The sequence below is a fragment of the Chlorocebus sabaeus genome, chromosome 10, assembly GCF_047675955.1.
Source record: "Chlorocebus sabaeus isolate Y175 chromosome 10, mChlSab1.0.hap1, whole genome shotgun sequence".
Taxonomy (NCBI): domain Eukaryota; kingdom Metazoa; phylum Chordata; class Mammalia; order Primates; family Cercopithecidae; genus Chlorocebus; species Chlorocebus sabaeus.
In genome coordinates, this window is record NC_132913.1 from 119,314,996 (window position 1) to 119,342,735 (window position 27,740).

The 27,740-nt window shown below is 44.7% G+C and overlaps 1 protein-coding gene across 6 annotated transcripts; it reads left to right on the forward strand.

The window, feature by feature from the left end:
• The first annotated feature begins 62 nt into the window (after positions 1 to 62).
• On the forward strand, positions 63 to 27,381 carry COPS7B (COP9 signalosome subunit 7B). Of its 6 annotated transcripts, none has more exons than XM_007966622.3 (8): positions 63 to 388; positions 7,030 to 7,207; positions 9,827 to 9,902; positions 12,345 to 12,433; positions 15,089 to 15,291; positions 17,532 to 17,637; positions 19,808 to 19,875; positions 26,150 to 27,381. In XM_007966622.3, the coding sequence occupies exons 2-8, from the start codon at positions 7,046 to 7,048 to the stop codon at positions 26,280 to 26,282; spliced, it is 837 nt and encodes a 278-aa protein (XP_007964813.1). In that variant the 5' UTR covers positions 63 to 388; positions 7,030 to 7,045; the 3' UTR covers positions 26,283 to 27,381. The 6 variants fall into 6 exon arrangements, with proteins under 6 accessions (XP_007964813.1, XP_007964818.1, XP_072876237.1 ...); XM_007966623.3 differs by lacking the exon at positions 63 to 388 and adding an exon at positions 4,909 to 5,033; XM_007966625.3 differs by lacking the exon at positions 19,808 to 19,875 and having other exon boundaries at positions 90 to 388.
• Positions 27,382 to 27,740: the final 359 nt, after the last annotated feature.

Genomic DNA, 27,740 nt, shown 5'->3' on the forward strand with positions numbered 1-27,740 from the left:
GGATCTGCAGAGGCTTTAGGGACCTGCTCCCGCAGCTGAGCACACTAGCTATTCGAGACGGCAGCTGGTTGCACTGTGCTACGCGACAGAGATTACATTTCCCAGCATTCCAGCGGCGCACTCGGGGGACTACAGATCCCAGCGCACCACAAAGAGATCCGGAGACTACAAATCCCAGCATCCTCTGCACTCGGTTCCTCTGTAACTTAGACTCCAGTGTGCCGCGCAGTGTGCGCAAATTCACAAACCCGCCCGCTGAGTTGGTGGTTTCGGAATCCCGAGACTTGAAACCCAGCGGGAAGACCCTTCTCACCGTCAAAAGAAGATGACAGCCCGCAGAGAGTTAACTTCTGTTTACATGGAACTCAGACATCTTCTGCAAATCATGGTAAGGCTGCTAACAACAAACAAAAACACTGATAAAACCGTGAAAGATAACAAAATGACTTCTTCAAATCGTGTTTGTTGGTCTGAGGCGCCTTTTACGTGTTTTTCAGGGGTTTTTGCTGTATTCCTGCTTTGGACCGGGAGAGCTATGGATTGTATACTCAGAATATCAAAACATAAAGGGACTTTGCTAATCTACCCCGTTGTTACGTATGAGGAAATTGAGGCCCAGAGAGGCGAAGGGATTGGCCACAGATCACAGCAAGTTCGGGCAGAGTTAGAATTCAGCCCTAAGTCGGCTGACTTGCAGTCTGGACTCTTTGCACCACACTAAGGAGGTGATATTTTTAGCAGCATGGCAATGTGAATTATTCTCCTTGAACAGTTTTCCTATCCAGTGTTGAAACACCCAGAATTAGGTAGCATTTATTTGGTGGATTTCTTTCAAGTGAGGGAGTGTGATATTTATTTTCAGCCTAGGTAGGACTTGGTGTTTTGTTTTTTGCCACTCAAGGTGACATTTAATGTGATTTCAGGAAGTAGGTAAAATTGCAGTGTGAGCCACGGTTTCCTTGGAAACCTCCTCTGTCCTTCTCTTGGCCTTCCTTCCTCTGCCTGTCCCCTCTTTCACCCATCTGGGAACTCACCCAATTTTTTCTTCCATGTAATTCAATAAATATCTTTTCAGCCTGTTATTTGTCAGGCACTGAGTGGGTAAAAGGTGAAGGACATGGTCACTGCCACCAGGAAGATAAACATCTATTTAGGGAAATAAGGAGACTCCACTGAGATTCAAGATGGAGTGTGATAAAATGGCATAAAGAAACGACATCAGAATGCTAAGGAGGCCCTGATGAAAAGGTTAATTGCAGCTGGCAAAACTTTAATGGAGAAGGTGGCATTTGGACTTGAAGTTTTTTTCCATGTTAAAAAAGTTTTTTTTTTTTAATGAGATGTGACATACAGTATGGGAACAATTTTTTCATAGGTATACACCCTTGTCCCCACTACCCAAATCAAGATATGGAACATTTCTAGCACGCCTAGTGCTCCTTCCCAATCAGTATTACCTCCTTACATATTGAGATAATCACTCTTCTGACTGTAACACCATAGGGCAGTTTTGTCTGTTCTTGAATTCCAGTTAAACGTAATAATACAGTATGTACAGTATGTGTCTGGCTTTTTTACTTTATCAATATTTTTGTGAAATTCATCCATGTTGTGTGTAGCTTTTTAACTGCTGAATAGTATTCTGTTGTATGTATATACCACAATTTACCTTTGCACTGTTGGTGGGCATTTGCGTTGCTATTTTTTTGACTACTACTAGCAAAGCTGTAGTGAGCATTCTTACATGTTTCTTTTTGTAGACACTTGCACCCATTTCTAGGAGAGGAATTGCCGGTGTGTAGGGAGATTATGCACATGATCAGTGATAGTAGACACTGCCAATTTTTCAAAATGATTGTACCAATTTACGCCTTTGCCAGCAATATGAAAGAGTTCTAGGTGCCTCTTATCCTTGTCAACACAGGATTTTTGTTGTCATTCTTCTTAATTGTAGCCATTCTGGCTGAATGTGGTATCTCATTAAGGTATTTATTTACATTTTTCCTTATGTTGAACACCTTTCAATATGCTTGTTGGCTAGTTGAACGTTGTCTTTCCTGAAGTGCCTATTCTTTTCCCAACTTTAAAAAATTGGGCTGTCTTCTTATTGATTTGTAGTTCTTTACAGTCTGGATATAGAGTTCCTTGATACATGCTTTGCAGATATCTTTTCCAAGGCATGGCTTGTCTTTTCACTCTCTTACTGGTGACTTTTGAAACAAATTATATTTTTGAGGGATGGGGTCTCTGCTACGTTGCCCAGGCTGGAATGCAATGGCTATTCACAGGCACCAGCACTGCCCACTACAACCTCAACTCCCGGGATCAAGTGATCCTCCTGTCTCTGCCTCCCAAGTAGCTATAGTAAGACTATAGGTGTACTCCACTGCATCTGCCAAGCAGAAATTCTTAATTTTAACATAGTGCAAGAGTTCCATGTTTTCTATTATGGTTAGTGTTTTTTGCATTGGATTTCAGAAATCCTTGCTTTTAGAGTTGGTAGGTTTTTTACAGGCTAATAAAAGAGCATTCCAAAAAAGAGCAAGCTCGAGCATAGGCCTGGTGTCTGAGAGGGATGGTATAAGTTGTGCCGGGCATGGGAGTTTGCACTGTGAAGGGGGTGGGGTGCGACAAAGCCAGAGGACTTAGGAGGGAGGCACACTTTGAAGGGCTTTCACTGCAGCCATGGGCTGGGTGTGGTGGCTCACACCTGTAATCCCAGCATTCTGGGAGCCAAGGTGGGAGGATCACTTGAGATCAGGGAAGAGCAGCTTCAGCAACATAGAGAGACCCCATCTCTAAAAAAAAAAAAGAATAAATTTGCCAGGTGTGGTGGCCCGCACCTGTAGTCCTAGCTACTTGGGAGTTGGAGGTGGTAGGATCCCTTGAGCCCAGAAGTTCAAGGCTGAGGTGAGCTATGATAGTGCCACTGCACTCCAGCCTGGGTGACAGAGTAAGACTCCGTCTCTTAAGGGAAAAAACCCAAAATACTAAGTCCAAATTGCAGCCATGGAGTCTGGACATTATTCTGGAGGAAGTAGAGGCATTGCTGGAATTTCTATGAAGTCAAACTAAACTCTGTTGTCTGCCTCTCAATCCCATATTTGTCCTTCCTTGTCCATAGCCCTGTTCACTTAACACTAGTTCCAGACAGCTCTGGTCTCCCAGGACAGAATCCTGGGTGTTATGCTCCCTCCCTCTCCTTATATTCAGCTGGTCACCAAGTCTTATAAATTCTACAGTCTAAATGTCTCCAACAGTGTCCCTTCTTTTTCAACCCCAATTGGTACTCCCTTTGTTTTTGTTTGTCTTTTTGAGATGGAGTCTCAATCTGTCACCCAGGCTGGAGTGCAGTGGCACAATTTCGGCTCACTGCAACTTCTGCCTCCTGGGTTCAAGCAATTCTCATGCCTCAGCCTCCAGAGTAGCTGAGATTAGTATTGCATCACCATGCCCGGCTAATTTTTGTATTTTTAGTAGAGACGGAGTTTCGCCATGTTGGCCAGACTGGTCTCGAACTCCTGACCTCAGGTGATCAGCCCGCTTTGGCCTCCCAAAGTGCTGGGATTACAGGCGTGAGCCACCGCGCCCAGCAATTGCCACTACGTTTGTTCGAGATCTCACAATGTCTTATCTAGAATAAATCGGTCCCCTCACTGGAGGTTTTCCCTGCCTCCAATTCTCTCCACATCCAATCCATTCCTAAAGCACCTAGCACAATCACTCTAAAAAGGCAATTAATTATTCATACCTCTTCTTAGCTTAAATAGCGTAAGTAGTTCCCCAGTACCTGGCATGGGGATTCCAAGACCCTTGATGATCTGACTCCAGCTCTGTACCCCTCATTTCTCACTCTTGAAAACCCTGGGGTCAAACCACTCTGGGTTTCTTTTTGACATCAGTATATGCTGCACAGTGCAAACCTCTGTGACAATGGGCACTACTCCCTTTTTTGCCTGTTTTTTCTTCCCCAACCTCGTCTTCTGTGCTTCCAAAGTGTTGTCATATCTTCCTCATAGCATTTAACACATTGGAGCTTTTGAGGGGAAGAACTTTGTTTTATCTTCATATAACTTTCCAGGACATAATAGGTGCTAAAGAAATGTTTTTGAATAAATGAATGAATTAGTTGGTGCTAGGCTCCTTTGCTTTTGTCCTAATTTCTGCATTCTAATGCACGACAGGCAAATAGGGCTGTTTTTCTCTCTCATTTTCAAGACCTGAAAGACTGTGGTGTATACAGGAATCAGTTTAAGTGTTCAATGATGTGGCATTTCTTAGCCATCTTCCCCGGGGAGTTGGTAAGCACCAGATGCAACGCTATCAATGACATTTTGGTCACAGAACCTTGTTGGCTTAACCCATCTCTTGCTTATTTTAAAACATTTTCTGAATAGAGGTAAAGAACATAGTCTTCGGCCTCAAATAGCCTGGGTTCCAAAGCAAGCTTTGTCACTTTCTGACTTTAGGACGTAGTTAATTCACCTGAAAAATGGGAACAATAATACAAGCCATAGTTATGAGAATTCAACGAGATAATGCATGTACTGCACCTGGCACATGGAAAAACACTCAATAAGTGGTAGTGAGTAGACTTAATGTATCTCCGTGCCCAGGGGTAGCGCAGTAACCATGGGGAGCTCCTGAGAGACAAAATGCAGCCTAAGGGGAGGATTTGGGGCCCGGGAGGGCGATGGCGACGGTTGGGCTGCAGTACCGACTAGGCCGCATTCGTCTCCTCGGGCGCCTAGCCACCCCGTCCCCGCCTGGTTCCCGGGCTGCAGCCTCTTCTCCGCCCCCTCACCCTCACTTCCCCACCGGAGGTCTAAGGGAGTAAACGCGGCGGGTGGAACCTTGTGTGGGCGGAACGCGAGTGCAGCGGTGGGAGGCTTCCGGGGGAGCTGCACGGGCGACGGGTCGGCGGAGGCAGAAAAGCGCCGGACGCCGGGGTGATCATGGACGCTTGACAACCTGCGGGCAGGCGCCGGCAGGCCAAGCCAGCGACTAAGAGAACCGAGAGGTGGCTCGGACAGGTAGGAGCTAGCGAGAGGGTGGGCCGAGCGGGGCCGGCGCTCCAGGCTCGGCCCGACGATCCGGCTTAGTGCCCGCCGCCAAGGAAGCCCGTGGCCGTGCCCGCCCCGCCCCCGCCTTGGGGAGCGCGCCCCGCGGCTCCTCACTCCACGCCTGCGGCCCTGCTTAGAGCATACCGCCCGCGGTGAGGTCTGCTGCAGCTTGTGACCCTCAGCATCAGTGCTGTGGCTGTCTTCGCTTTCCCATTTCCAAAGGCTGCCCGTTTGCCCCACTCCGTTCCATCCAAATAGCGCCCTCCCCTGACGGGAATTTATCTCTCCGCTCTGTGCCTAGCCTCTGGCCCTCCCACTCCAGAAGAAAGCGACTGTCTCCATCTCTTTACATTCTCTGCGCCCACAGGCTTTGCTCCTTAAGCCGAGATCTTTTGAAGGGACAAGTTTCTCTCCATTTCCCTACCCGCTCTCCACCCCCACCTCCTAACTTTCAGTCTCTTGGCAGAGATCCCTATCTCTTCACACGGGTCCTCTTGGAAGGATCTTTTCGCTCCTCCTCTCTTGACCATCACCCCCTCCTTTCTTCCCTATTCCTTCCCTTCTGCCTCATATCCTCTCCTCTTCTCTTTTCCCTTTCCCTTCCCTCCTCAAAACCCGTTGTTCCCCAGCACGTCACTTTTTTTTTCTGTGTCTGACCGGACCTTCTTAGGTAACCCTGAGTGAGGCGACATACTTGTTTCTGTAATACTGTGAAAGGGTAACTATTATGTGTGCCTGCCAACACAAAACTTAGTTTCTCTTTCACCAAACTGTTCTTCGAATTGTTCTTTGCTCCACTCTACTATACCGTCTTTCGTTCATTTTGTCACGCTGCTGTAATATGTATCATTCTTAGAGGAGAAATCTTACCTGGAACTCCTGTACACTCAGCTTATAATTAGATTACACAGTTGAGGGACCCTCCTGTACTTAATGTCTTCGGAGCGCTCATACAGTATTTTCACTGTTTTCCCAAATCTTTTTATTGTTTTCTTGAGTTTTTTTTTTTTACACATTCTGAAGTCACGTTTGGTTAAAATGTCGTATCAGGAGGAGGCTGAATACAGGGATTTTTCCCCATGGTCTTACACAACATGCATGTTCTTAGTTTGAGTATGTCGCTGTTTTTCTTTCAAAATGATGTCTCTCTCTACCTGTGCTTACCTGACTTGATTACATGAGACATCTTTCTTGTTTGGTTTTTTGTTTTCCTTGTCTGTCTGGCTGTAGATGGGATTCTGATGACGCAGTTGGAGCTGTAACTGATTGCTTTTGCTTACATCTGGTGCCTCTGGGTATAGGCAGTATCCTTTATTTCTTAACCAGAATGTGTAAACGAGGTGGATATAAAACAGCTGCTGAGAAACTCCTGTGTTTTTCTTTAGCTCCTGGTCAGGTTTAAGGACTTAGAAGGTGTTGCCTCTGGAGGAGGGGCAGGTGGAAGTGAAATAACTTTTACAGAGTGTGTTTCAAACACCAGAATTTAGTAAAAGATCCATTTAACTCCAGGTTGAACTCCACCCATCTCCCAAGGTGGTAATTGCATCTGGACTCAGGAATTGTTTTTTTTTTTTTTTTTAAAAGACAGTCTCGCTCTATTGCCCAGTCTGGAGTGCAGTGGCGCGATCTTGGCTCACTGCAACCTCCACCTCCTGGGTTCAAGCAATTCTTGTGCCGCAGCCTTCCGGGTAACTGGGACTACAGGCATCTGCCACCAGCCTGGCTAATTTTTGTATTTTTAGTAGAGATGGGGTTTCGCCATGTTGGCCTCGAACTCCTCACCTCAGGTGATCCACCTGCCTCAGCCGCCCAAAGTGCTGGAATTACAGGCATGAGCCATTGCACCTGGCCTGGTTTTTCTTTATCAACACTATAAAATTAAAGTATTCTGGTGTTTGATTCAGCACTAAATAGGCATAGACTTTGCAAAGGAGAACGAAGAATGACACAGTTTTCTTTTGGACAGATTTCAAGGCCAGAGAATGGCAGGGGAACAGAAACCCTCAAGTAACCTCCTGGAGCAGTTTATTTTACTAGCCAAAGGTACCAGTGGCTCAGCCCTCACTGCTCTCATAAGCCAGGTCTTAGAGGCTCCTGGAGTGTATGTCTTTGGAGAACTTCTGGAGCTGGCCAACGTGCAGGAGGTAAGAACGGTTTTCAAACAATTTCTCTGTTTTTGTTCTGAGACTCTCTGTAATTCTCCAGGTTTCCAAAGAATATCAATGCTGAAGTATTGTGAACCCGTGAGGTACCCTATTGAGAGAGGGATGGGAATTGGTGGGGCAGAGGGAGAGATTGAGAGGATATCCTTGGCTCCTTTTATCCAGTATTTTTATCTCAACTTGGGTAAAATTAGATTGTTGCTAATAATAATCTAAAAGATAGTAAAAAAGTCAAGTTGATCCTGATAAATTAGAAAAGTGCTATAAGCGTGGGCTGATGTTTAATAGGGGTAGATTCAGGCATTCTTAGGGACCAGAAACCTCCAGTGCATTATTGATAAGGAGGATTGGTCAGGGACACACAGCAGAAATTTACTGCTATTGAACATAAAATGGACATGAATAGGAGTGTATTTTTGTTGTGGAAAAGGACAGTGCTATGCTAAATGTATTAGATATGACATGAAAAGCTAGGACATAGTTCATTTTACGTGTTTGCTTGCTTGTTATTAAAACCTTGGGTATCCAGTTTTGGTCATTGTGCCTCAAAAATGAGAAGATCCATTGTACAGAAGGAACAAAGAGATGTAAAGCAATCTATACTTCTCCACCTCTACTTCCCACTTTGAACATTTTTATTTGTTTATATTCACTTACTTGAGAAAAGTCTGAGCATCTTTATTGCTTTGTGGGGTGGAGGATCATACTCAGGAGCTTTTGGTGGATCAGTGGGGCAGGTCCCCTTCCTCTTCATCCTCACAGGCTTCTGGCTTTGCAGGCTGGTGCTGGCTCTGTGGAAGGCTGCCACGCTCCGATCTGGGTGGTGGTACCTCTTGTGGAGCATGTGCCGGATGCTGTTGAGAGTGGCCCTGCAGTTCTTGGTGGTGGCGATTTGCATATAGGAGGTGGTTTGCTTTTGTTAGGCAGTTTATCACCTTCATGACCACCACAACACCTTTGCTGTTGGCTCCACATCCACAGTCAGTTTTAACAAAAGAAGTTGCCGGCCTTCAGGTTGTTGGATTCGGAGCTGTGTGTCCGCCTGTTCCTCTTGATGGGGAAACTACAGCAGTTCCCCACAGCGCAGCCATTTCAGGTGCCCACTTATGACTCCTCTACCTGTGATGGTCAGAGATGAGAAGAGCCACTTTTACTTTTTCATTGTAAATTTTTATTTAATGTCAGGCTTGCTTGCCAAACTGTAATCTCTGTGAGGAGGTCTGTAGTGCTCAACATTGTTTCTTTAGAGCTGAATACATAGCCTGACACACAGTAGGTTTTCAATAAAAATTTAATTTGCCAGAAGTGGAAAATGAGTTTTATGAAGAAAATTTGAGAGAACTGGGTTCGTTTTTCAACACAAGAGATGACCAAAGGGTAATATGTTCCTTCAGGTTCATGAAAAGCCTACATGAATATGCCAAGTAGTTGTTTTGTAACTGTGGAAGATTGGCTAAGAGGAGATGGTTGGAAAGTAAAGCCAGAAAGGCTTTGTTGATTTAGGCCAGGGGGAGAAGTGTTGGAGTATCTGCTCTGGAGAAAATACTCTTTTCCGGCTAGTTTTGTTAATTATGTGTCTGAAAAGTGGGGGCTAGATTGGATGGTCTTTACCAGGTTTCTTCCCCTTCTGATTCAGAGACTTCAGGAGGTTTGTGGTAACCTGAGAAAGTAGCCTGAGGTATTAGGATGCTGGAGTTCTCCATAGGGTGCTTGGCAGACCGCCTTTATCTCTCCATACCTTGCGTTTTTCCTTACGTGAGCTGAGAATAAGCTGGTTGCCTTTCAGTGATCTGAAATTGTAGATGCATTTCTTGGAAGCTTTATTTTTTTAAAGGCTAAAATTGAGTAGTACCGCTATTCCTGTTTAGAGTTTACTGGGCTTGGTAAGTTGGAAGGGTAACAGGAGCACATTTGTGATTTAAAAAAAAAAACAAAAAACTCGCCAGTTAACGTAATTGACAGCAGAGAAGTTACAGGCAGAACAGTGGCTCTTTCGTTTTTCTTCTACACATGGCTTTTTGCCATCAGCATCAGTGAAGAGTAAGTAATTTTAATGAACATTTTGATTTGGAGCAGACTGATACACTGGTTTTCTGTCCCAGCCTGGCTTTCTGTCATGCCCTGTGATGTGCTGGTCTCTCCCAGGGTTCATAGTCCACATGTAGTCCTGAAACTTGGAAGCAACCCTGAGCTTTGTTCACTTTGGGTTGGTGGTGCCTCATGCCATACCTACCAAGCTAGTATGTAGATATGGCTGCTGCCGTCTTTGTTTTAATGCAAACAGAATCTTGAGAAGATTTGAACTCCTTCCAGTGCTTAATGCTTTGTATGTGTGTGAGAGAGAAAAGCAGTTCCTTGGGCATGCTGTGTAGAAAGTAAAACATTCCTGAGGGAGAGATATTAAATTTGGGGCTTTAATAATCTTGTTTATTTTTTCCCAAAGAATCAGAGTTGGAAGAGAGACCCCAGGGGCCAAGTAATCAAATAGTACAGAATAAACAGCCATGGCATCTTTGACACATGCTCATCCGTCCTCTGTTTGAACACTACAGTGATTGGTAGACAGTTCGGTCTGTGGTGAACTTTTTTTTCCCTCCTCAGCTTGCGGAAGGAGCTAATGCTGCTTATTTGCAGTTGTTGAACCTGTTTGCCTATGGGACATACCCAGATTACATAGGTGAGTTGGTGAAGATCCTTCAAAAGACTTGTCTTAATTATGTTGCTCAGTTTGGAAGACCATCAAGGTTTGAGATATAAAGCATGGGGTAGTGGGGAGACTTCTTGACCTGGCTGGCTCCCATTTTGCTGTGCCTGGTAGGTGACCTCACAAAGGGAATTTTCCTTCTCATTTTTTATATTCTAGTGGGTAAAATGGGGACTGTGTGTGCTCATCCACAAATGTAGCCCTTGTTTATTTTCCAGACGAGATTCTTGAGGACTGGTGTTTGTAGGGCTCTTGGAGTGCCATGAAGTGTCAGAATACCCACCTGTAGAATATTTCAACATTTTAAATATTATCAAAATAATACCAGCATATTGAAGAAAATTTGGAAAATAGATTTTTAAAAAGTCACTCATAGGCTGGCCGCAGTGGCTCAGGCCTGTAGTCCCAGCGCTTTGGGAGGCCGAGGCAGGCAGATCACTTGAGGTGAGGAGTTTGACACCAGCCTGGCCAACATGGTGAAACCCTGTCTCTACTAAAAATACAAAAATTAGCTGGGTGTGGTGGTGGGCACCTGTAATCCCAGCCACTCTGGAGGCTGAGGCGGCAGAATTACTTGAACCTGAGAGACAGAGATTGTGGTAAGCTGAGATCGCACCGCTGTACTCCAGCCTGGGCAACAGAGCAAGACTCTGTCAAACAAACAAATAAATAAATGTCACTCATAGTTGTATTTCCATCAGACATTTGGATGCTGGACTTTTTTGTGCCCCTTAAGTTTGTGTTTTGTATTACATAGGTATAACTATGTATATAGTTTTATGTCTTGCTTGTTTCCCACTTATAGACATTTATCCGTATTTTAAGTCTTTGTAATATTTTTAATATTTCACAACCTAATATTTCATAATCTACTTAGCCCATTTTCTGTTGTAGGGCATTTGAGTCATTTTAAATTAGAATCTTAAATATTAGGATGAGGTATTTGTGTGTCCAAACACTAACTTACCTTCTACCCAAACCATTTTTTTCTGGCTTTCCTACCCTTTTTTAATGGTATGACAGTAGCCTGATACTCAGGGTCTTCTCTACGATATCCCTGACTTCTTCTTTCTCCCTGGTCACTTCTACTTTGTGCGGCTCTCAGACTGGACAGTTTGCCACTTCCTGGTACACCACATTTTTTTCTGACCTTCCCTTTGTTCCAGGGAGTGTATTCTGTTTTTCTGTCCTCGCTTACTAAAGAGGCAGCATTGCAGACTCTGTTACCAGACTGCGTGTAGCCAGTCTGGCTCCACTTCTACTAGTTGTGTGTTCGTTGACAAATTAAGTAACCTTATGCAGCTCAATTTCCTCGTCTGTAAAATGGGAGTAACAATACAAGTCCGTTATTCCTTACCTACATTCCTCGAAGCTACATGTTTCAGAATTTAGAATTTTTGGGACTTTAAAAAGGTAATATGCACATGCCTTTTTATGTAACATTTTCAGAGGAATGTGGAAACAAGTGGGATAAAAAGCCTGTCTCCGTTCAGGTCCAAAATTCTCACCAGGTAAATTTCAGCTCCATGCTTAAGGAAAAAAAAATCAGTTTGGATTTAGTTTGTTGGAATCCAGAATATGGTTAAGGAATTGAGGACACTTGGAATTTTGTGGGGTGGTTGTTAAGATGAACTGGATGTGTGTATGTATGTGTGGATCTATGTGATCCATAAGATGTAAAGCTTGCTATTTGTGTTAGCTGCTGCAGCTGCTGCCCTTGGTGTTATTATCATTTATGGTTACTATTGAAATTTTGTCTCTTCCTCGAGGCTCAACTCAAACTCCATCTTGTCCATGAGTTCTATCTCCCAAATGATACTGTTCTCTTTCTCTCTCCCCCTCCCCTTTCATCTCTTTCTTTTACCCCTACCTCCTCCCTCTCCTTTCTTCTGGTAGCTTGTACCTTTCTTCTGGTAGTTCTGCTTTGCATTTGTAGCTATTGAAACATCTGGTTGTAAGACCGAGGACAAGTCCAGGGCCATGAAGTCGCACACCTCTAGGTGGTTGGTGGCCCTGGAGCTGTGCCATGCAGCAGCACTGGCAAAGCCCATCTTATTCATCCTTGCTGCTTCTCAGGACAGAGTATGCACACAACAGATGCTCGATGAAGATATGTTTAACTTGGCTGAATGTCACAAGGGGCACAAATAGTACTCCATTAAGATAATTGCCACATCATTTTGCTTGTTTGCATTTTAGGAGACTAAACTCTGTGTTTGTAGAAACTGAGTCTTTTCTTCTTTGAAAGTACATAGTCTTCCAAAGAAGACAGAAATATTTGCCAAATGAATAAGTGCAAAGTCATGATAGTGATTCAGTAGTAGATTTGGTTTGGGGAGTTGTTGAGCTTATTCCATAAAAGAAATCCTAATTTTATTTTGTGTCTTGATTTTTGTGGTGGGTGGGACTGAGCAGCCAACAAGGAGAGCCTGCCAGAACTGAGCACAGCTCAGCAGAACAAGCTGAAGCATCTTACCATCGTGAGCTTGGCATCAAGAATGAAGGTACGGTCCTGAGCCCTCGCTTGTCTTCCTCCTTATCCCAAGTCAGCTGTCTCATTGGCATCAATGAGGGAAGTCCCAGCTGCACATAGGAGAGTCACATCATAAATGCGTAAAATTTGCTCAACAGAGGGAAAGATAAAATAGTGTAGACAAGTACTCTCCATTCCATACAGGAAAAGTATGCCCAGCAGTGATTGACTCAGCAGGTCTCAGTCCTGGCATGCTGTGGTGCTGCATGTGGCATGAGCATTTTGCCATATTAAGGGGAGACTTTTGGTAAAGATATACATTTTTCAAATAGCAAGGCATCTCAAGGCAAGTTAATAACTTTATCTCTTGCTCAGTGCACAGTGAACTGCCCATCCTGGAGGAAGAACTTGCTATATTGGACTAACTAGATTTTTTTTTTTTTTTTTTTTTTGAGATGGAGTCTCACTCTGTCACCCAGGCTGGAATGCAGTGGCGTGATCTCAGCTCACTGCAACCTCTGCCTCCCAGGTTTGAACAATTCCCCTACTCAGCCCCAAGTAGCTGGGATTACAGGCATGGGCCACCCTGCCCAGCTAAATTTTTTTTTTTTTTTTTGAGACAGTGTGTTGCTCTGTTACCCGTGCTGGAGGGCAGTGGCACAACCTGGGCTTACTGCAGCCTACACCTCCCAAGTTCAAGCAGTTCTCCTGCCTCAGCCTCCCGAGTAGCTGGAATTACAGGCACCTGCCACCATGCCCAGCTAATTTTTATATTTTTTAGTAGAGTTAGGGTTTCATCACGTTGGCCAGGCTGGTCTTGAACTCCTGACTGCAGGTGATCCACCCACTTCAGCCTCCCAAAGTGCTGAGATTACAAGCATGAGCCACCATGCCCAGTTAGATTTTTAATATACTGCTTTTCTCTGGGATTTTCAAGGGTTATTGCACTAATTGGAATTTTGCCTCATATGCTAACTTTAGACCCTAACCTTGTATAAGATACCAACCACTCCCCTATACCTCTGAGTCCTCTCCCACAGTTGATTTAGAAGAAGCTTTGCAGCCAGCTGCTCATAGCCATTAATAATGAAGGTCCAGATTTAGTTAATTTATAGTTGATTTTGGCTCTCTGCCTAATCCCAGCCTAAGTGTCTAAGTTTCTGTGAGACTATGCCTTTTAAAAAACTTAGTTTTAGCATTTCCCCTCCATGATTGAGCTTCAGAGATAAATATTTTTCTTTCTTTCTTTCTTTCTTTTTTTTTTTTTTTTTTTTTTTGGGGAAGACAGAGTTTTGCTCTTATTACCCAGGCTGGAGTGCAGTGGCGTGATCTTGGCTCACTGCAACCTCTGCCTCCTGGGTTCAGGCGATTCTTCTGCCTCAGCCTCCCGAGTAGCTGGGATTACAGGCACCTGCCACCATGCCCAGCTAATTTTTGTATTTTTAGTAGAGACGGGGTTTTGCCATATTGGCCAGGCTGGTCTCAGACTCCTGACCTCAGGTGATCTGCCTGCCTTGGCCTCCCAAAGTGTGGGGATTATAGGCATGAGCCACCTACCCGGCCTTTTTAACTTAAAAAAAAATTTTAAATTGAGACACGGGTCTCACCATGTTGCCTAGGCTGGCCTCAGACTCCTGACTTCAAGTCATCCTCCCATCTCAGCCTCCCAAAGTGTTGGGATTACAGGTGTGAGCCACTGCACTTGGTCTGTCTTGTTCTTGGATTGCAATTTCAGTTGCTGAAATCATTTTATCTGATCTAATGACACATTTCTGATTCTCAGCCTAGCATTTCAGGTGGGAGGGATATTTTGTTGGGAAATGAGGACCTGACCTTTTTTCTTGTCCTGATTGTGGACTTCTCAAGTGTAGTAAAGAAGTAACAGTGACCCTTTTCCTCATTTCTGTAACCTGTCATTGTAAGTCCACCCACCGCCCATGGATATCTATGCCTATAGCCATAGAAAACCCTTCTAGGTATATTTGCTCTCTTCTCTGTATGTATCTTCCTCGTGTTTGTTTCTACAGATTTGATCATTGTGTTAATGTTCAAACTAGTGATGTGGCAAAGGATTTGCAGAAAACTGGAGTCTTGGAGTCATGCAGAATGTTGGTACAGCCCAATAAAGAACTATTGTTGGGGAATTCATATTGGTTGTAAGTGTCTGAGAAAACAGATACAAACTTCAGGATGATGTCTGAGCTGGCAGTACCTGTTGGCCGCCTATAGGTAGATGTGCTGGCCTGCAAGTTTTTTTTTTGTTTTTGCACTCTGCTGGGCAAGTAGCCAGTTCTTTCCAGTGACTGGGGTCTGCTGGAGATTTATGGTGATCTGACAAAGTCTGAAAGATTCCAGAAGGTGGCAGAGTGGCATATACTCAGTAGTTCCCTTTCTCTCCACTGGTACAAGTTTTTAGGATCTCTGCAAGTATGCTGCAGCATGTGAAATCTGAAGGCTGGGTGAAGCCAAGGAGGCAGAGAACCAGGAGGTTGCTTTCTTAGATGTCGTTGGGTCTTCTAGGTCTCATGGTTCATTTATCCACCTCTTGTTGCCCTAGCTATTAATAATTACCACTAGTCTGCATTTCCCGAGCCTAGAGGCAGCTGTTGGCTATGTGAATAATACCTGCATTTTCGCGAATGCTTGCTAGATGGTTTTTATAATGATCACATGGCCTTATCTACAGTGTATCCCCTACTCCGTGTTGCTGAAAGACCTGGAAATGCGGAATCTTCGGGAACTAGAAGACCTCATCATTGAGGCTGTCTACACTGACATCATCCAGGGCAAGCTGGACCAGCGAAACCAGCTGCTGGAAGTGGATTTCTGCATTGGCCGTGACATCCGAAAGAAGGATATCAATAATATTGTCAAGACCCTGCATGAATGGTGAGGCTGAAAGGAGGAGGGAGATATCTAGCATGTCTTTTGTGCCTCTCCTTGCAAAAATGTGATTTCCTGGTGTCAGCTGAGGGTTTGGGGTGGGCCTGTGGCTACCTGGGAGCTGGGACTTAGTGAGCCAGAGAGTGGGGCTACATTTGTGATCACAGCTGTGCGACAACAGGAATCATTTCAGGCCTCCTGGTGCCTTGGTTGCGAAATAGTTCTTGCCTTAAATGCAACTGGGAGCTATTTAAAAGTGGGCTATAAAATGCCCAGGGTTAGCAGGTGGAGTCTGTGTGTCCTAGCTATGTGAGGCTAGTCCTGCCCTTTCCAAACTCACACTCAGGTTTGACCAAACTCAGGAAGGCTAGTGTTTGTAAAATTCTTTGTTTTTATTATTATTTTTTCTATCCCTGTTGAAGTTAACATGTTTATAAGATTCTTTGGATAAAAGAACTTATGTTCAAAATCAGTAACATATTGGGCTAATGTTTGTGAAACACCATGAGGGACATGGAAGACAAGGAGTAGGTCATTTTAACTTGGAATACAACTCATACAAAGAATATTTGATAACTATATTCTGGTATATAAAAAGCATTGGGACATTTGCGTTTTCTCTGTTTTAATGGAATTTGATATTTGCGAGAGCTGTCACACGTTCTATGAGGATTTACTGTGGAATGATTTAAATTATTTGGGGCTTATAAAGTCAGATGGACTGATTGGAGAAGTTTTAGCTCAGTGTTGAAGGAGGACCAGGGTTAGAGTATACCTGGAGGTGAGGAGAGTCTGTTCCCAGGCATGCACATGGCATGTTGGGAGCTGTGAAGCAGAGCCAGCGAGCTTCATGCACAGGTTTGGGAGAGAGAGAGAATCTCTGCTCATCCCCAAGGAAGCATATCCAGAGAGGAGCAGTGCCACTTTGACTCGTTGGGGCCTGATGCCCCCTGAGTTTCCCTCACTTCAGCTACTCTTACACCCCAGGACATGTGTTGCTCCTCACCCCAATTTCTGTCTCAAGTGTAGCCCCAAACACCTCTATACAACATCTGACACAAGCGGAAGTTTTCAATAGGTTACAAAACTTAGGATAAATAAGAAATAAACTTAGAAATACCCCAACACGAAAATGGTCTGGCACACGAAATCTAGTTTCTGAACCTGCGAAAGTTGACTGTCTTATTTTGTTTTTGACATGGCTGACACAGCTTTTTATGTCCATAGTCTGGTTTCCTGTTTTTAAGCCCCCAAAATGTTTGACATGGAGGTGCCAGACTAACTGGTTACCACAGGATGTTTACTAGTAGAGACTCTTACAACTCATGTTTAGGCACTGGAGGTAGATTGAAACAAAATTGATAGGCTGAGGGGTACCACATATATGGCAAAATGCTCACACTGTTGGATCTTAAGTGGAGGGAATGGGGATATTCATTGTAGTCTTTCAACTTTTTCGGTTTGAAAAAAATTAATAGTGGAGAAGATGAAATAGGAAGGTTATGGCAATTAGGAAGCAACTTAAACTTCTGAGAAAAGGAGGAATCTTCAAAACAGGATGCTTTTAGAAAATCTTTTTTTTTCTGTTGAGAAAAGGACTACTCAGTGCCATCTATAAAATCTATTCTACCTTTTTTTTTTTTTTTTTTTTGAGATGGCGTTTCACTCTGTCACCCAGGCCGGAGTGTGGTAGTGGTGTGGTCTTGGCTCACTGCAACCTCTGCCTCCCGGATTCAAGCGATTTTGCCGCCTCAGCCTCCCAAGTAGCTGGGATTACAGGCGCCTGCCACCACACCCGGCTGATTTTTGTATTTTTAGTAGAGATGGGGTTTCACTGTGTTGGCCAGGCTGGTCTTGAACTCCTGACCTGGTGATCCACTCCCCCGCCTCCGCTGGCCTCCCAAAGTGCTGGGATTACAGGTGGGAGCCACTACACCCGGCCTGTCCTACCTTCTTTAATCGTATGTGCTACACAACCATCTTCCATGAGATACACACTTGAGAATTAAAGCTGTATTCTAAGAAACCAGCCCCAGACTACCATATTCGTCTCCTAATGTCCTGCATTATGTATTTAGAAGTGCTTGTCTTTGGGCACGTGTGAATGGGCAAGAGATGTGGCAGAGGGAGTATTAAAGGAGGTCCCTGTAAGATACTGGGGAGAGCTATTGGGGAGGAAGATTTCGGAGCCTGAAAGAGACTTCCCAGGCCATTCTGCAGCTCAGGGCTGGTTTTCTCCGTTGTAGGTGTGATGGCTGTGAAGCAGTTCTGCTGGGCATCGAGCAGCAAGTTCTGAGAGCCAACCAGTACAAAGAGAACCATAACCGAACTCAGCAGCAGGTAGAAGCAGAGGTAAGGAAGGAAAGGAACGTTTGTTTCTCTCTCCAGGGCATACCCGTTTATTCTTTTGCAGTGTTTATGTTTTTGTTTTGCGAATCTTGGTGTAGATGAAATGAGCAGTCACCAACAAATGGGCCTGGGTTAGGTGCTAGGGTACAGGGATGAGTGTGACACGGCTCCTACTCTTGGTGTTCTCTGTTTTTTCCGATTCCTGGTCAGCATAGGGTGATCCATCAGGCTTTGAGAACAGAGAATGTTGTAGTTTCAGTACACATGTACTTTGCAGCTGTAGAGCAAAAGAAAATGAGTTTGGGAATGGATCTTAAAAATGGATAGAAGGATGGTGATAAGTTACCAGGTGGAGTGGAGGGAGGGGTACAGCTGGGCAGGGGCATGTGGGGCTTCAAGGCCCTGGGAATGTTCTGCTGCTTAAGTTGCGTGGTGGGCACCTAGTTTCATTTTATTCTTTTTGTATGAACTGTACATATATATTATAAATGTGTAAAATGTGTGACATATTTCATATGGAAAGAAGAAAGGGATAAAATTTGGCAGATGAGCTGCAAGTGAAGTTAAAAGGGATGTAAGTGTAGTTTTATGACACCTGGCTGTTGAGGAAACTTTTAGCTTCTTGGACAGATGTAGGCCCCAGTCTTTGCGTTATGGGCATTTGTGTACGTGTAACCTGACACATGAAGTGACCTCACTTCAGAATTTATTTGGAGCCCTGAAGATCAGAAGCACTGATTTTCCGTAGCATTGGAAGTTCTTTTCTAGGGTGGATGGGGTTTGAAGTATTAATGATGCTTAATGAATTTTGAAAATCAGGTGTCTAAGAGTGTGGCAGAGTGGGACCCAGAATTGCAGCTAAGAAGCATAAGAGATGAGTAGATGTGCCTTTCAAAGGGGGATTTGTGAAATTTGGAGTGATTCCCTGTACTGTTATATGCACTTCTTGAAAATAAAACCTGTATCCTATTTGTAAGGCGAGCTTCTGGTCCCATGCCTAACCCATAGTAGGTACTCAGATGTTCAACTGACTATTTCTGGCACACCATGAAAGTGTGTCAGTGGACTGCTGAACTCTGCTTTTCATGAACTTGAGCTAATTTTTTTGAATACACACACACACCACCCTATATACGTATACTCTGTGGATATTCAATTCATAGACCATGTTTAATCCTACTAGCCAAGGAAGTATGAGGCTGGGTGTAGTAACTCACACCTGTAATCCCAACACTTTGAGAGACTGAAGAGGAAGGATTGCTTGAGTCCAGGAGTTCAAGACCAGCCTGGGCAAGGAAGTATGAACTACATTTAACAGCCCAAAGCAAAGACAATTAGGAAAATCAGCCTACTGTTTTTCTAATAAGCTGTGCAACCACTCTCTTGATGATGGTGGCCTTTTCTCTTGGGATTGAGGTCTGAACAAAGTAGGAAGGGCTGACCACTCTCTCCTTTCTGTTTATTCTTCCCTATAAATCAAACTCTGTACAAAGTGAGGTTGGGAGGCTAACCACACTACCGAATCTTTGGTATCAAGGTCATCAACAAAGGTGAATGATACTAGTTTTAGAATGTGAACTGTTCAAGTTTATTTTCATGATAAATAGCATCCAACAAAAGAAAGGTAGGTGTGCACAGAGCTATTGTAGACACTTGGCTAAAGTTTGAGATACTGACTAAAGTTTGAGGCACACCGTGTAGTTACACAACAGTGTAGACTCTTTAAATTTTGGTTATTTAAACAGAGGATGGGTGTGTGCACTAGCAGAGCCTGGTGCTGCCAGCAGGTGGCGGTAAGGATTTAAGTTTGAGAAAAAGAAATCTGAGGAAAAGGCCAAGGCCAAGGCCACCTCCACCACCAATTAAAACAGTCTATTGACGTAATATCTTTTAGAAAATCTGAACCAGACCAGTATGGTCTGTTCCCTGAGCATGGCCAAAGCTTTTAGGGCCTTGTCATTTTTCCCATTTAGCAAATGCATGATCTTGCTGCTAAGTGGTGGAGGCTGCTTGCCACCTACTTGAGACTTGAAAGGAAAAGAAGTCTACGAAGCACCAGGGTGATTCTGTCGTATTCTGTTTGTATTTATGCTTCTGTTACCCTTGGCCTAACTTTTAAAAGCCGATTTTGTCAACTGATTGGTGATCTTTTCTTTATTTGTCCTTAAATTAGATTGCTTGTTTTCAGAGGGAAAAACGTGAAGTCCCCCTCCTGAATCTTATAACAACAGCTTTCTTCTGGTGAGTTGTAGTTTTAAGAGCCCTCCTTACTGAAGTCAGCCCTATCGCAGACTGTGGAAGAATATTCTCTCCGTTTAGGCTTTTGTGGAAACCCATGTTAGTTCTAGTTCCAGCATACCTGGGGGACCATTATGAGCTGTTTCATTATTTCTGAGAAAGCACTGTGGTGGGGAGGTAATACTTAGAGCATTACAAAGCACTTCCACATTTAAATTTGATTTTGGAAAGTATTTTCTTTTTGAGAGACGGTCTCAGTCTATCACCCAGGCTGGAGTGCTTGGAGTGCAGTGGTGCACACACAGCTCGCTGCACCCTCAACCTCCTGGGCTCAAGCAGCCTTTCCACCTCAGCCTCCCAAGTTGCTAGGACTACCAGTGTATGCTACCACACCTGGCTGATATTTTTCTTTTCTTTTCTTTTCTTTTCTTTTTTTTTTTATGGAGAACTGGGTTTTGCTGTGTTGTTCAGGCTGGTCTTGAATGCCTCACCTCAAACTATCCTCCGACCTCTGGCTCCCTCTTTGTTGGGATTACAGGCGTGAGCCACCATGCCAAACCCACTTTTCTTTTTTTTTTTTTTTTTGAGATGGAGTTTCACTCTGTTGCCTAGGGTGGAGTGCAGTGGCGTGATCTTGGCTCACTACTGCAACCTCCATCTCCTGGGTTCAGGCAATTCTCGTACCTCAGCCTCCTGAGTAGCTGGGATTACAGGCACCTGCCACCACGCCCAGCTAATTTTTGTATTTTTAGTAGAGACAGGGTTTCGCCATGTTGGCCAGGTTGTTCTTAACTTCCTGACTTCAAGTGATCTGCCTGCCTTGGCTTCCCAAAGGGCTGGGATTACAGGCCTGAACCACTGCACCCGGCCTCATTTTTCTTTATATTTGGATGTGCCTATGTCTGATGTTATATGGAATGTTAATTTATAACTATTGCTACATTTACAAAGTAGGCTATATTCCAGTCATGGAGGTTGTAAAGTGTAACTGGACAAAGTAAGCTCTGTTTTCCATTATGTAGAAAATCCCCTAGGAGTTAGTGACAATCTTGAGGTTTATACAGTGCACCAAAAGTATGCTTCCTGGTGCCTCTTGGAGAGGGGTGCTCTCTCCATCACCCAGTTCTCTTTTTCTTTGTAGCACTTTTCCAACTGTGCACTGCATTTCCTCTCATCTGCCTTTCTTTGCGCCTCAACTGAAGGAAGGTTTCCTGTTCCAGGAAGCTCTTTCTCCTTTTGCCTAAATATTTAAGGTCTCTGATGGAACTAGGCTGCATTTTTGCTAGCAGTGCAATCCTACTTGAAAATTTCTGAGGTTCATGTTTTGAGGAGCCTGTAAGCCAGGCCACTGGAGGAAGAAAGTCATTAAGGACTCTACCAAATTTAGGTAAAAGAAGACAAGTCTGTGGGGATGATATTTGTTGTCAGTTGAAGGGTGGCTCTGTGGAAGAGGAATTGGAATTCTTAAGAAAGTCCACAAGGCCAACATGCGTTTAATTGGTTGACCTACCAGAGTGGCCAATTTGGAGTCCTAGAAGGAGCTGTCTGCGCTTACAACTGCCCAGCTACTGGAAGAAACTAGTTGACTTTTTTTTTTGTTTTTTTTTTGTGTTTGATACAGAGTCTCGCTCTGTTGCCCAGGCTGGAGTGCAGTGGCGCAATCTCGGCTCACTGCAAGCTCCGCCTCCCAGGTTCACACCATTCTCCTGCCTCAGCCTCCTGTGTAGCTGGGACTACAGGTGCCCGCCACTGCACCCGGCTAATTTTTTGTATTTTTAGTAGAGACGGGGTTTCACCGTGTTAGCCAGGATGGTCTCGATCTCCTGACCTCGTGATCCGCCCATCTCCCAAAGTGCTGGGATTACAGGCGTGAGCCACCGCGCCCAGCCCGAAGCTAGTTGACTTTTAAGATCCCCTTTCGCTAGGAGAGTCTGTCAGTGCTTCAGAAGTCTCATTTGTGAGTTGTGTGTTATAAATGCAGCGGTAAAGCTGACTTGAGCAAAGTGTCTCTGTAATGGATCCCAGTGTGAGGGCTATGGCCCTGCCCCGGCCCAGGCCGGGCCTTTGTGGAGGATAAAGGGCTCATTTCCTAGGCTTAGAGACTTGCCCAAGAAGCCCTCCTTTCCTCTGCAGGATGTTTACATTTTGCCTCAAAGTGGTAACAACTGTAGAGGACTTAGATTTGTCACCAGTCTTATTGGAGGAATGAGGTGTATGCATCTGAAACACGAAGGAGATGCAGTGGTGTGGGAGGCCATCGAAGAGTGAGAGGCACTGCCAGGCAAGTACAGGTTGAAGGGTGGCAGATCAGTGTGGGCTGCAGCAGTCAGGGCAGGTTGTATGGACCTGGTGTTCAACAACTCTCCAGGCAGGATCAGAGGGGCGACCTGGGGAGGAGCAGAACCCCCCCCCCAACAGGGTGCATGAAAAACAGAAGGGCATAGGGGGAATGATTGCTTCCAAGTGTGGTGTGGGGGACGAGTGTGGCTGAGATGGCTTGAGTGCGGGGCATGTGTTGAGGAGTGGGAAGGAAGGTACCTGATCTTGGTATTTCAGAATTGGAGAAAAAACCGAGTTTTTCCCTGAGCCAAGTCTTATTTCTTTTTATTGCATATCAGGGTTACTGACACCCAAAAAAGCTGAATGAGAGAGCAGTTTGTACAGGAGAAAATTGCTTGAGGAAGTAAATAGGCATCTGAATGACAGGGGAAAGCGTCCATGCTTCTGTCTACTTATTTGCTCAAAAGCTTTTGACAGGATCTTGAATCTCAAAGGCTTTTAAACAGAATTGAGTCACCATGAGAGAGGGAGGCTGCCTTATGGTAAGGAGTGGCAGTACAGAAATGAAGAAGGCTTACTCTTCTGTGACTGCAGAAGGGTGATGCGCAGGCTCCCTCGGGACCAGAGTGAGAATGGTGAGTTCGTGGCTTTGTGAAGGAGAAGCATTGGAAGTGTTGAGCTTTGAAAAGAAAAAGAGTAAAACAGCAAAGCCTTTGGGGGTCGGTTGAACTAGTCAGTTGCTGAGAGGCTGGCAGCAGAGCATTGCCTTTGGTGAATGTGCCACAGGCAGAGTTTGCTCCTTGGCTGGCAAGTCAGGGACTCATCACTCAGCCCAGCCATAGATACTCTGAGTCCAAACCTAGCCCAGATCACCTTGGGCCACTCTAAAGAGAGAAATAAATGCCGGTGTTACTTTCTGATAGACCAGTAATGACTTTATGCTACAAAAACACAGGTGAAGCAGATTGAAAATATAACCATTATTTGGGGATTAATGTCTTTTCCTTACTCATGCAGGGGTTATGAGACTGTCAGTAAATCTAAGACATGTTAAATAATGTAGAAAACTATTTGTAGTATAAGCTGATTGTTTAGTAAAAATTATTATACAAATAACTTGAGGAAATAAGGCTAAATAGTGTTTAGCAGCCAAGATGAAATTAGGAATTTTTTTTGGTTTTGTTTTTTAATTTCTAATAAAGCTATTTTGCCAAATGGGAAAGGTAATTATTTGCTTGGAAAGATACCGTTTTGGAAATACAGTCCTTGAAACAAAAACTTGTTAGTTTTCTAATGTCTTACTTGATTAAAATTTTGTCAGCTTTTGGGGAAACCTTAAAACACATTCCCTCAGTAATGTTAAATTGCAGGATCTTCTTTGGAAGGCACAGGTAACTGACATGCAAATAAATAAAGTCACGCCCTTTTTAACCTCGTATAATCTTCTGGATATTTTGAAAATATATCAAATTGAAGAAGCCTTAGAATGTTATTTTATAAAGCAGTGTTCCCTGATAAATCAGATTTCTTAATTTTTCCTTCAATGTCATCAAAATATGCCTTAGCTGGGATGACAGTATATTATGTGTCTGTAGTCCCAGCTACTTAGGAGGCTGAGGCAGGCAAATTGGTTGAGCCCAGAAGTTTGAGGCCGGCCTGGGCAACATAGCAAGATCCCATTTCTATTTAAAAAAATGCCTTAAAGTAAAACAAATAATATCTCTTTTATCAGAGAAAGAGATAAGCCATTGACTTGCTCCAGATCATTCACTCACCACCTTGCCAGGTGACTCACTGAATAAGATACACCAAAGCAGCAGTGAGCCACTGGGAGGGCGAGATGCCTCAGATTCTGGGTTCCTAGATGGTGTTTTCTTGTCTGGCAGGACACTGGATAAACCCAGAGATGACTCCCCTCTCTGTTTATTTTATATATATATTTATTTCTAGGCACTGGGTCTTGCTGTGTCACCCAGGCTGGAGTACAGTGGTGTAATCATAGCTCACTGCAGCCTCAAACTCCTGGATGTAAGTGAGCCTCCTGCCTCAGCCTGCTGAATAGTTAGGACTATAAGCGTGTGCCACCACACCAGGCTAATTGTTTTTGTCTTTAATTTCTTTTTGTTGTTGTTGAGATAAGGTCTCACTTGAATGTCACCTAGGCTGGAGTGCAGTGGTGCAGACATGGCTCACTGTGGCCTCTACCTCCTGGGCTTAAGCGATCCTCCCGCCTCAGCCACTTGAGTAGCTGGGACTACAGGTGCATGCCACCATACCTGGCTAATTATATATGTGTGTGTGTATATGTGTGTGTGTGTGTGTATATATATATATATTTTTTTAGGGTCCCACTATTGTTGCCCAGGCTGGTCTTGAACACCTGCTCTTGAGCAATCCTCTTTGCTCAGCCTCCCAAAGTGCTAGGAGTATAGGTGTGAGCCACCATGCCCAGCCTGCCCTCTGTAATGACTGTTCCAGCCCACAGTCCTCTGTCACTCTCTCTTCAGAAAGGCTACAGTGTTGATTGAGGTTACAGAAGTTTGGGGCATGGCTCTTCCCCCCGTCTCAAAATAGTGACAACAGAAAATAATTTATGATCTAGTTAAGGTGGATTCTGCAGATGATGGCTCTCCTCCGGGAACCCAATTTTTGTCTCACTCTCATAGCATTGTTTTGTCTTTGCATTTGGGCTGTCTCTTACTCTCAAGCTCATGAGATATTCTGGACTGTTCAGAACTTTTGACCCTGACAGCTCCTTTTCACTGTGTGGAAAACTGGCTGGGTGTGGTGGCTCATGCCTGTAATCCCAGCACTTTGGGAGGCTGAGGTAGGAGGGTCAGTTGACCCTGGGAGTTCGAGAACAGCCTGGACAACATGGTGAAACCTTGTCTCTACAAATAATTTTTAAAAAATTAGCCAGGCATGGTGGCAAGCACCTGTGGTCCAAGCTGCTCAGGAGGCTGAGGTGGGAGGATCACTTAAGCAGGGCAGTTGAGGCTACAGTGAGCTGTGATTGCGCCACCATACTCCATCCTGAACAACGGTGTAAGACTCTGTCTCCAAAAAAAAAAAAAAAAAAAAAATACTAAAAAAGCTATTACTTATTTGACTGCACAGTTCTTCCCTACCACCACCATCTTCTTCCTGCTGTTTCTTCCTCTCAACGAACTGAGGAGCAAAGGTTTGGAGCAGTCACCTTTCAGCAGGCAATATAGCAGTACTGATTCAAATGTAAAATGTAAATCCCCTTTGATCTGGAAAGCTCACTTCTAGGAGTATCTTCCATAGATGTTCACAGAAGTATGCAAACGTAAACATAGAGGACTTTTCAGAGTAGCACTGAAACCCAAACTAGGAACCAATTCAAAAAACCGGAGAACCCTCCCAGTAGAATAGGATTCACATGTCACAGAGGATATCTGTTCTGACGTGGAAAAATGTTCAAGAGCTGCTTAAGTATTTCCAGTCTGTACTTCGTTAAGTGAAAGAAACGTGTACTGCACACAGTAGTGTCATAGCATTTTGCTAGTACTTTTATTACATTTTCTTCATTTCTCGCTTAGTTGGCTGAAGTTCATCCTTTACTGGTTTATTCAAGAAGGGTTCATGGAGCTGTATTCCCAAAGTTTTTATGAAACTATTTGTGGTTTTATACATGAATAACAGCGGAGTGCAGAATTCTTGGGTCTCTCTTTCTTTTTCTGAGGACGTTTTAATCATGACTTTGTTTCACTGTTGGTATTGTGCCTCTTTGCTAAATGGTCCCCTTCCATTTGTTTCAACCAGGAGAGCATTAGTCCCACTTTTTTGCTTGATTCATTTCCACAGATCTGCTGTGAGTAGCCCAGGCTTGTTTCTCCTCATCTGGATTTCTGAAGAGAATTTCAGGTTTTCTTGTAGAGGATTTTAGCTTCCTGTCTGAAGTGAAGACATAGTGAGAACAAGTTTTGGTGAGCACATACAGGCTGAGCACTCCAATTCTCTGTCTCCCCACCAGGTTACCAACATCAAGAAAACACTCAAAGCCACCGCATCCTCCTCGGCTCAGGAGATGGAGCAGCAGCTGGCTGAACGGGAGTGTCCGCCTCACGCTGAGCAGAGGCAGCCCACCAAGAAGATGTCCAAAGTGAAAGGTCTGGTCTCCAGCCGCCACTAGGGCCGGCTGGGGCAGCTGGCACTCACCAGGCCTGGGTCAGGTGGGGAGGGGACACCAAGGGCCCATTTCCTCCCCTCTCTACCTACAGTGAGTTCCAGACCTGCCCGTCCCCTCACCAGCGCCTCCCCACCCTGTTGGTACTGTTCCAGAAAAACTGTTAACTCCCCCTCACCCACTCCCTCCTTCCCCAGTTGTTCCCTTCAGACTCAGGGGCTCCACCGATGCCATCCCAACAGGGTCAGACACTGCCCAGCTTCCCTCCAGGAGGTTCTTGTCTCTGTGTAAGGGCTTGTGTCCCTCCCAGTTTTTCTTTTGCTCCATGTCATTTTGTCAGGCTGGTTATAAGCCCGAGGCAGCTTTAACCAGCCCCCAGGGATGATTGTGAAGGAGGCCCCTCCCCTTGTGAGGAGGGGGCGCTCTTCTCCAGCCCCTCGTACCACAGTCCTCATGATGGTGCAGCGATCTCTAGCCAGGCGTCAAGATGCGCTGCTTTCCCTCTCCTGCCTCATCCCTTGTTGGCAGCTCCAGTTCAGGCCGTGGAGGGACGTGATGCTGGGCTATGTTTACTAAACCCACGGGTTTTCAGCCTCTTAAGCCCAGCTCCGATCTCCAATTAGTTGGGAGCGCTGGGTTGACTAACCTCTGGTATCTGAGCACAGACAGAGGGTGCTGTGGGTCTGCTGGGTGGCAGAAATGGTTCCTTCCAGCGTGGCGTTCTCTTCTGGCCGCTCCTCCTGCTGCCTCTGACTACTCAGCCTTGTTTTCAGTGTGTGGGCCCCAGCTGCCCACTGGAACTGCCGGCTAATGCTTGCTCTCCCGAGATCTTTAACTCCTCCTGGCTTCACCTGGGTAGGGATGGTGGCACCGATGCCCCTCTGTCTGCTGAAGGACCTGTTGCTGCTTCTGTCTTTTCACCCCTCCTTGGCTGATGACCCAGAGCCCTCTGATGATGGCATTCTCCTGGCAAGAGAAAAGGACTTAACTAGACTTCTGAACTTGAACAGTTTCAGGTTATATTTTAATTTTTTTTTTGTACAGGTTCTGATTCTAATACATTTCAACATGGTTTTGTCCCTCCTCGTGTCAATATTTGTTATAGACTAATCGCCGGGGATTTTTCACATGGTTGGAGGGTGGCACGTGCGTGCGTGCGTGCGTGTGTGTGTGTGTGTGTGTGTGTGTGTAAGGGGAGGTGGAGATCCTGGACTGATATTAAAGTTCATTGAGGAAAAAGCACATTTTACAACAAAAAAATAAAGTGTAGATTTAATGTATGTGACTGGGGTTTGGGGTGCATAAGATCTTGAAGGGCTGGGATTAGGGTGGTTCAGGAAAATGTGATACTGTTTCCCCATGTTTAGCCATGGTCAAACAATGGATTTCTCCTTTTTCTAAAATGCCCAGCAACTGCCTACTGTTGATCAAATGTTGA

What these genes read in the sequence shown, in the direction of transcription:
- COPS7B (XM_007966622.3), top strand. Translation starts at nt 7,046, where the DNA reads ATGGCAGGGGAACAGAAACCCTCAAGTAACCTCCTGGAGCAGTTTATT. An exon ending in GTCAAGACCCTGCATGAATG is followed by an intron (nt 15,292 to 17,531) that starts GTGAGGCTGAAA and finishes TCTCCGTTGTAG; the next exon opens with GTGTGATGGCTGTGAAGCAG. An exon ending in ATAACAACAGCTTTCTTCTG is followed by an intron (nt 19,876 to 26,149) that starts GTGAGTTGTAGT and finishes TCTCCCCACCAG; the next exon opens with GTTACCAACATCAAGAAAAC.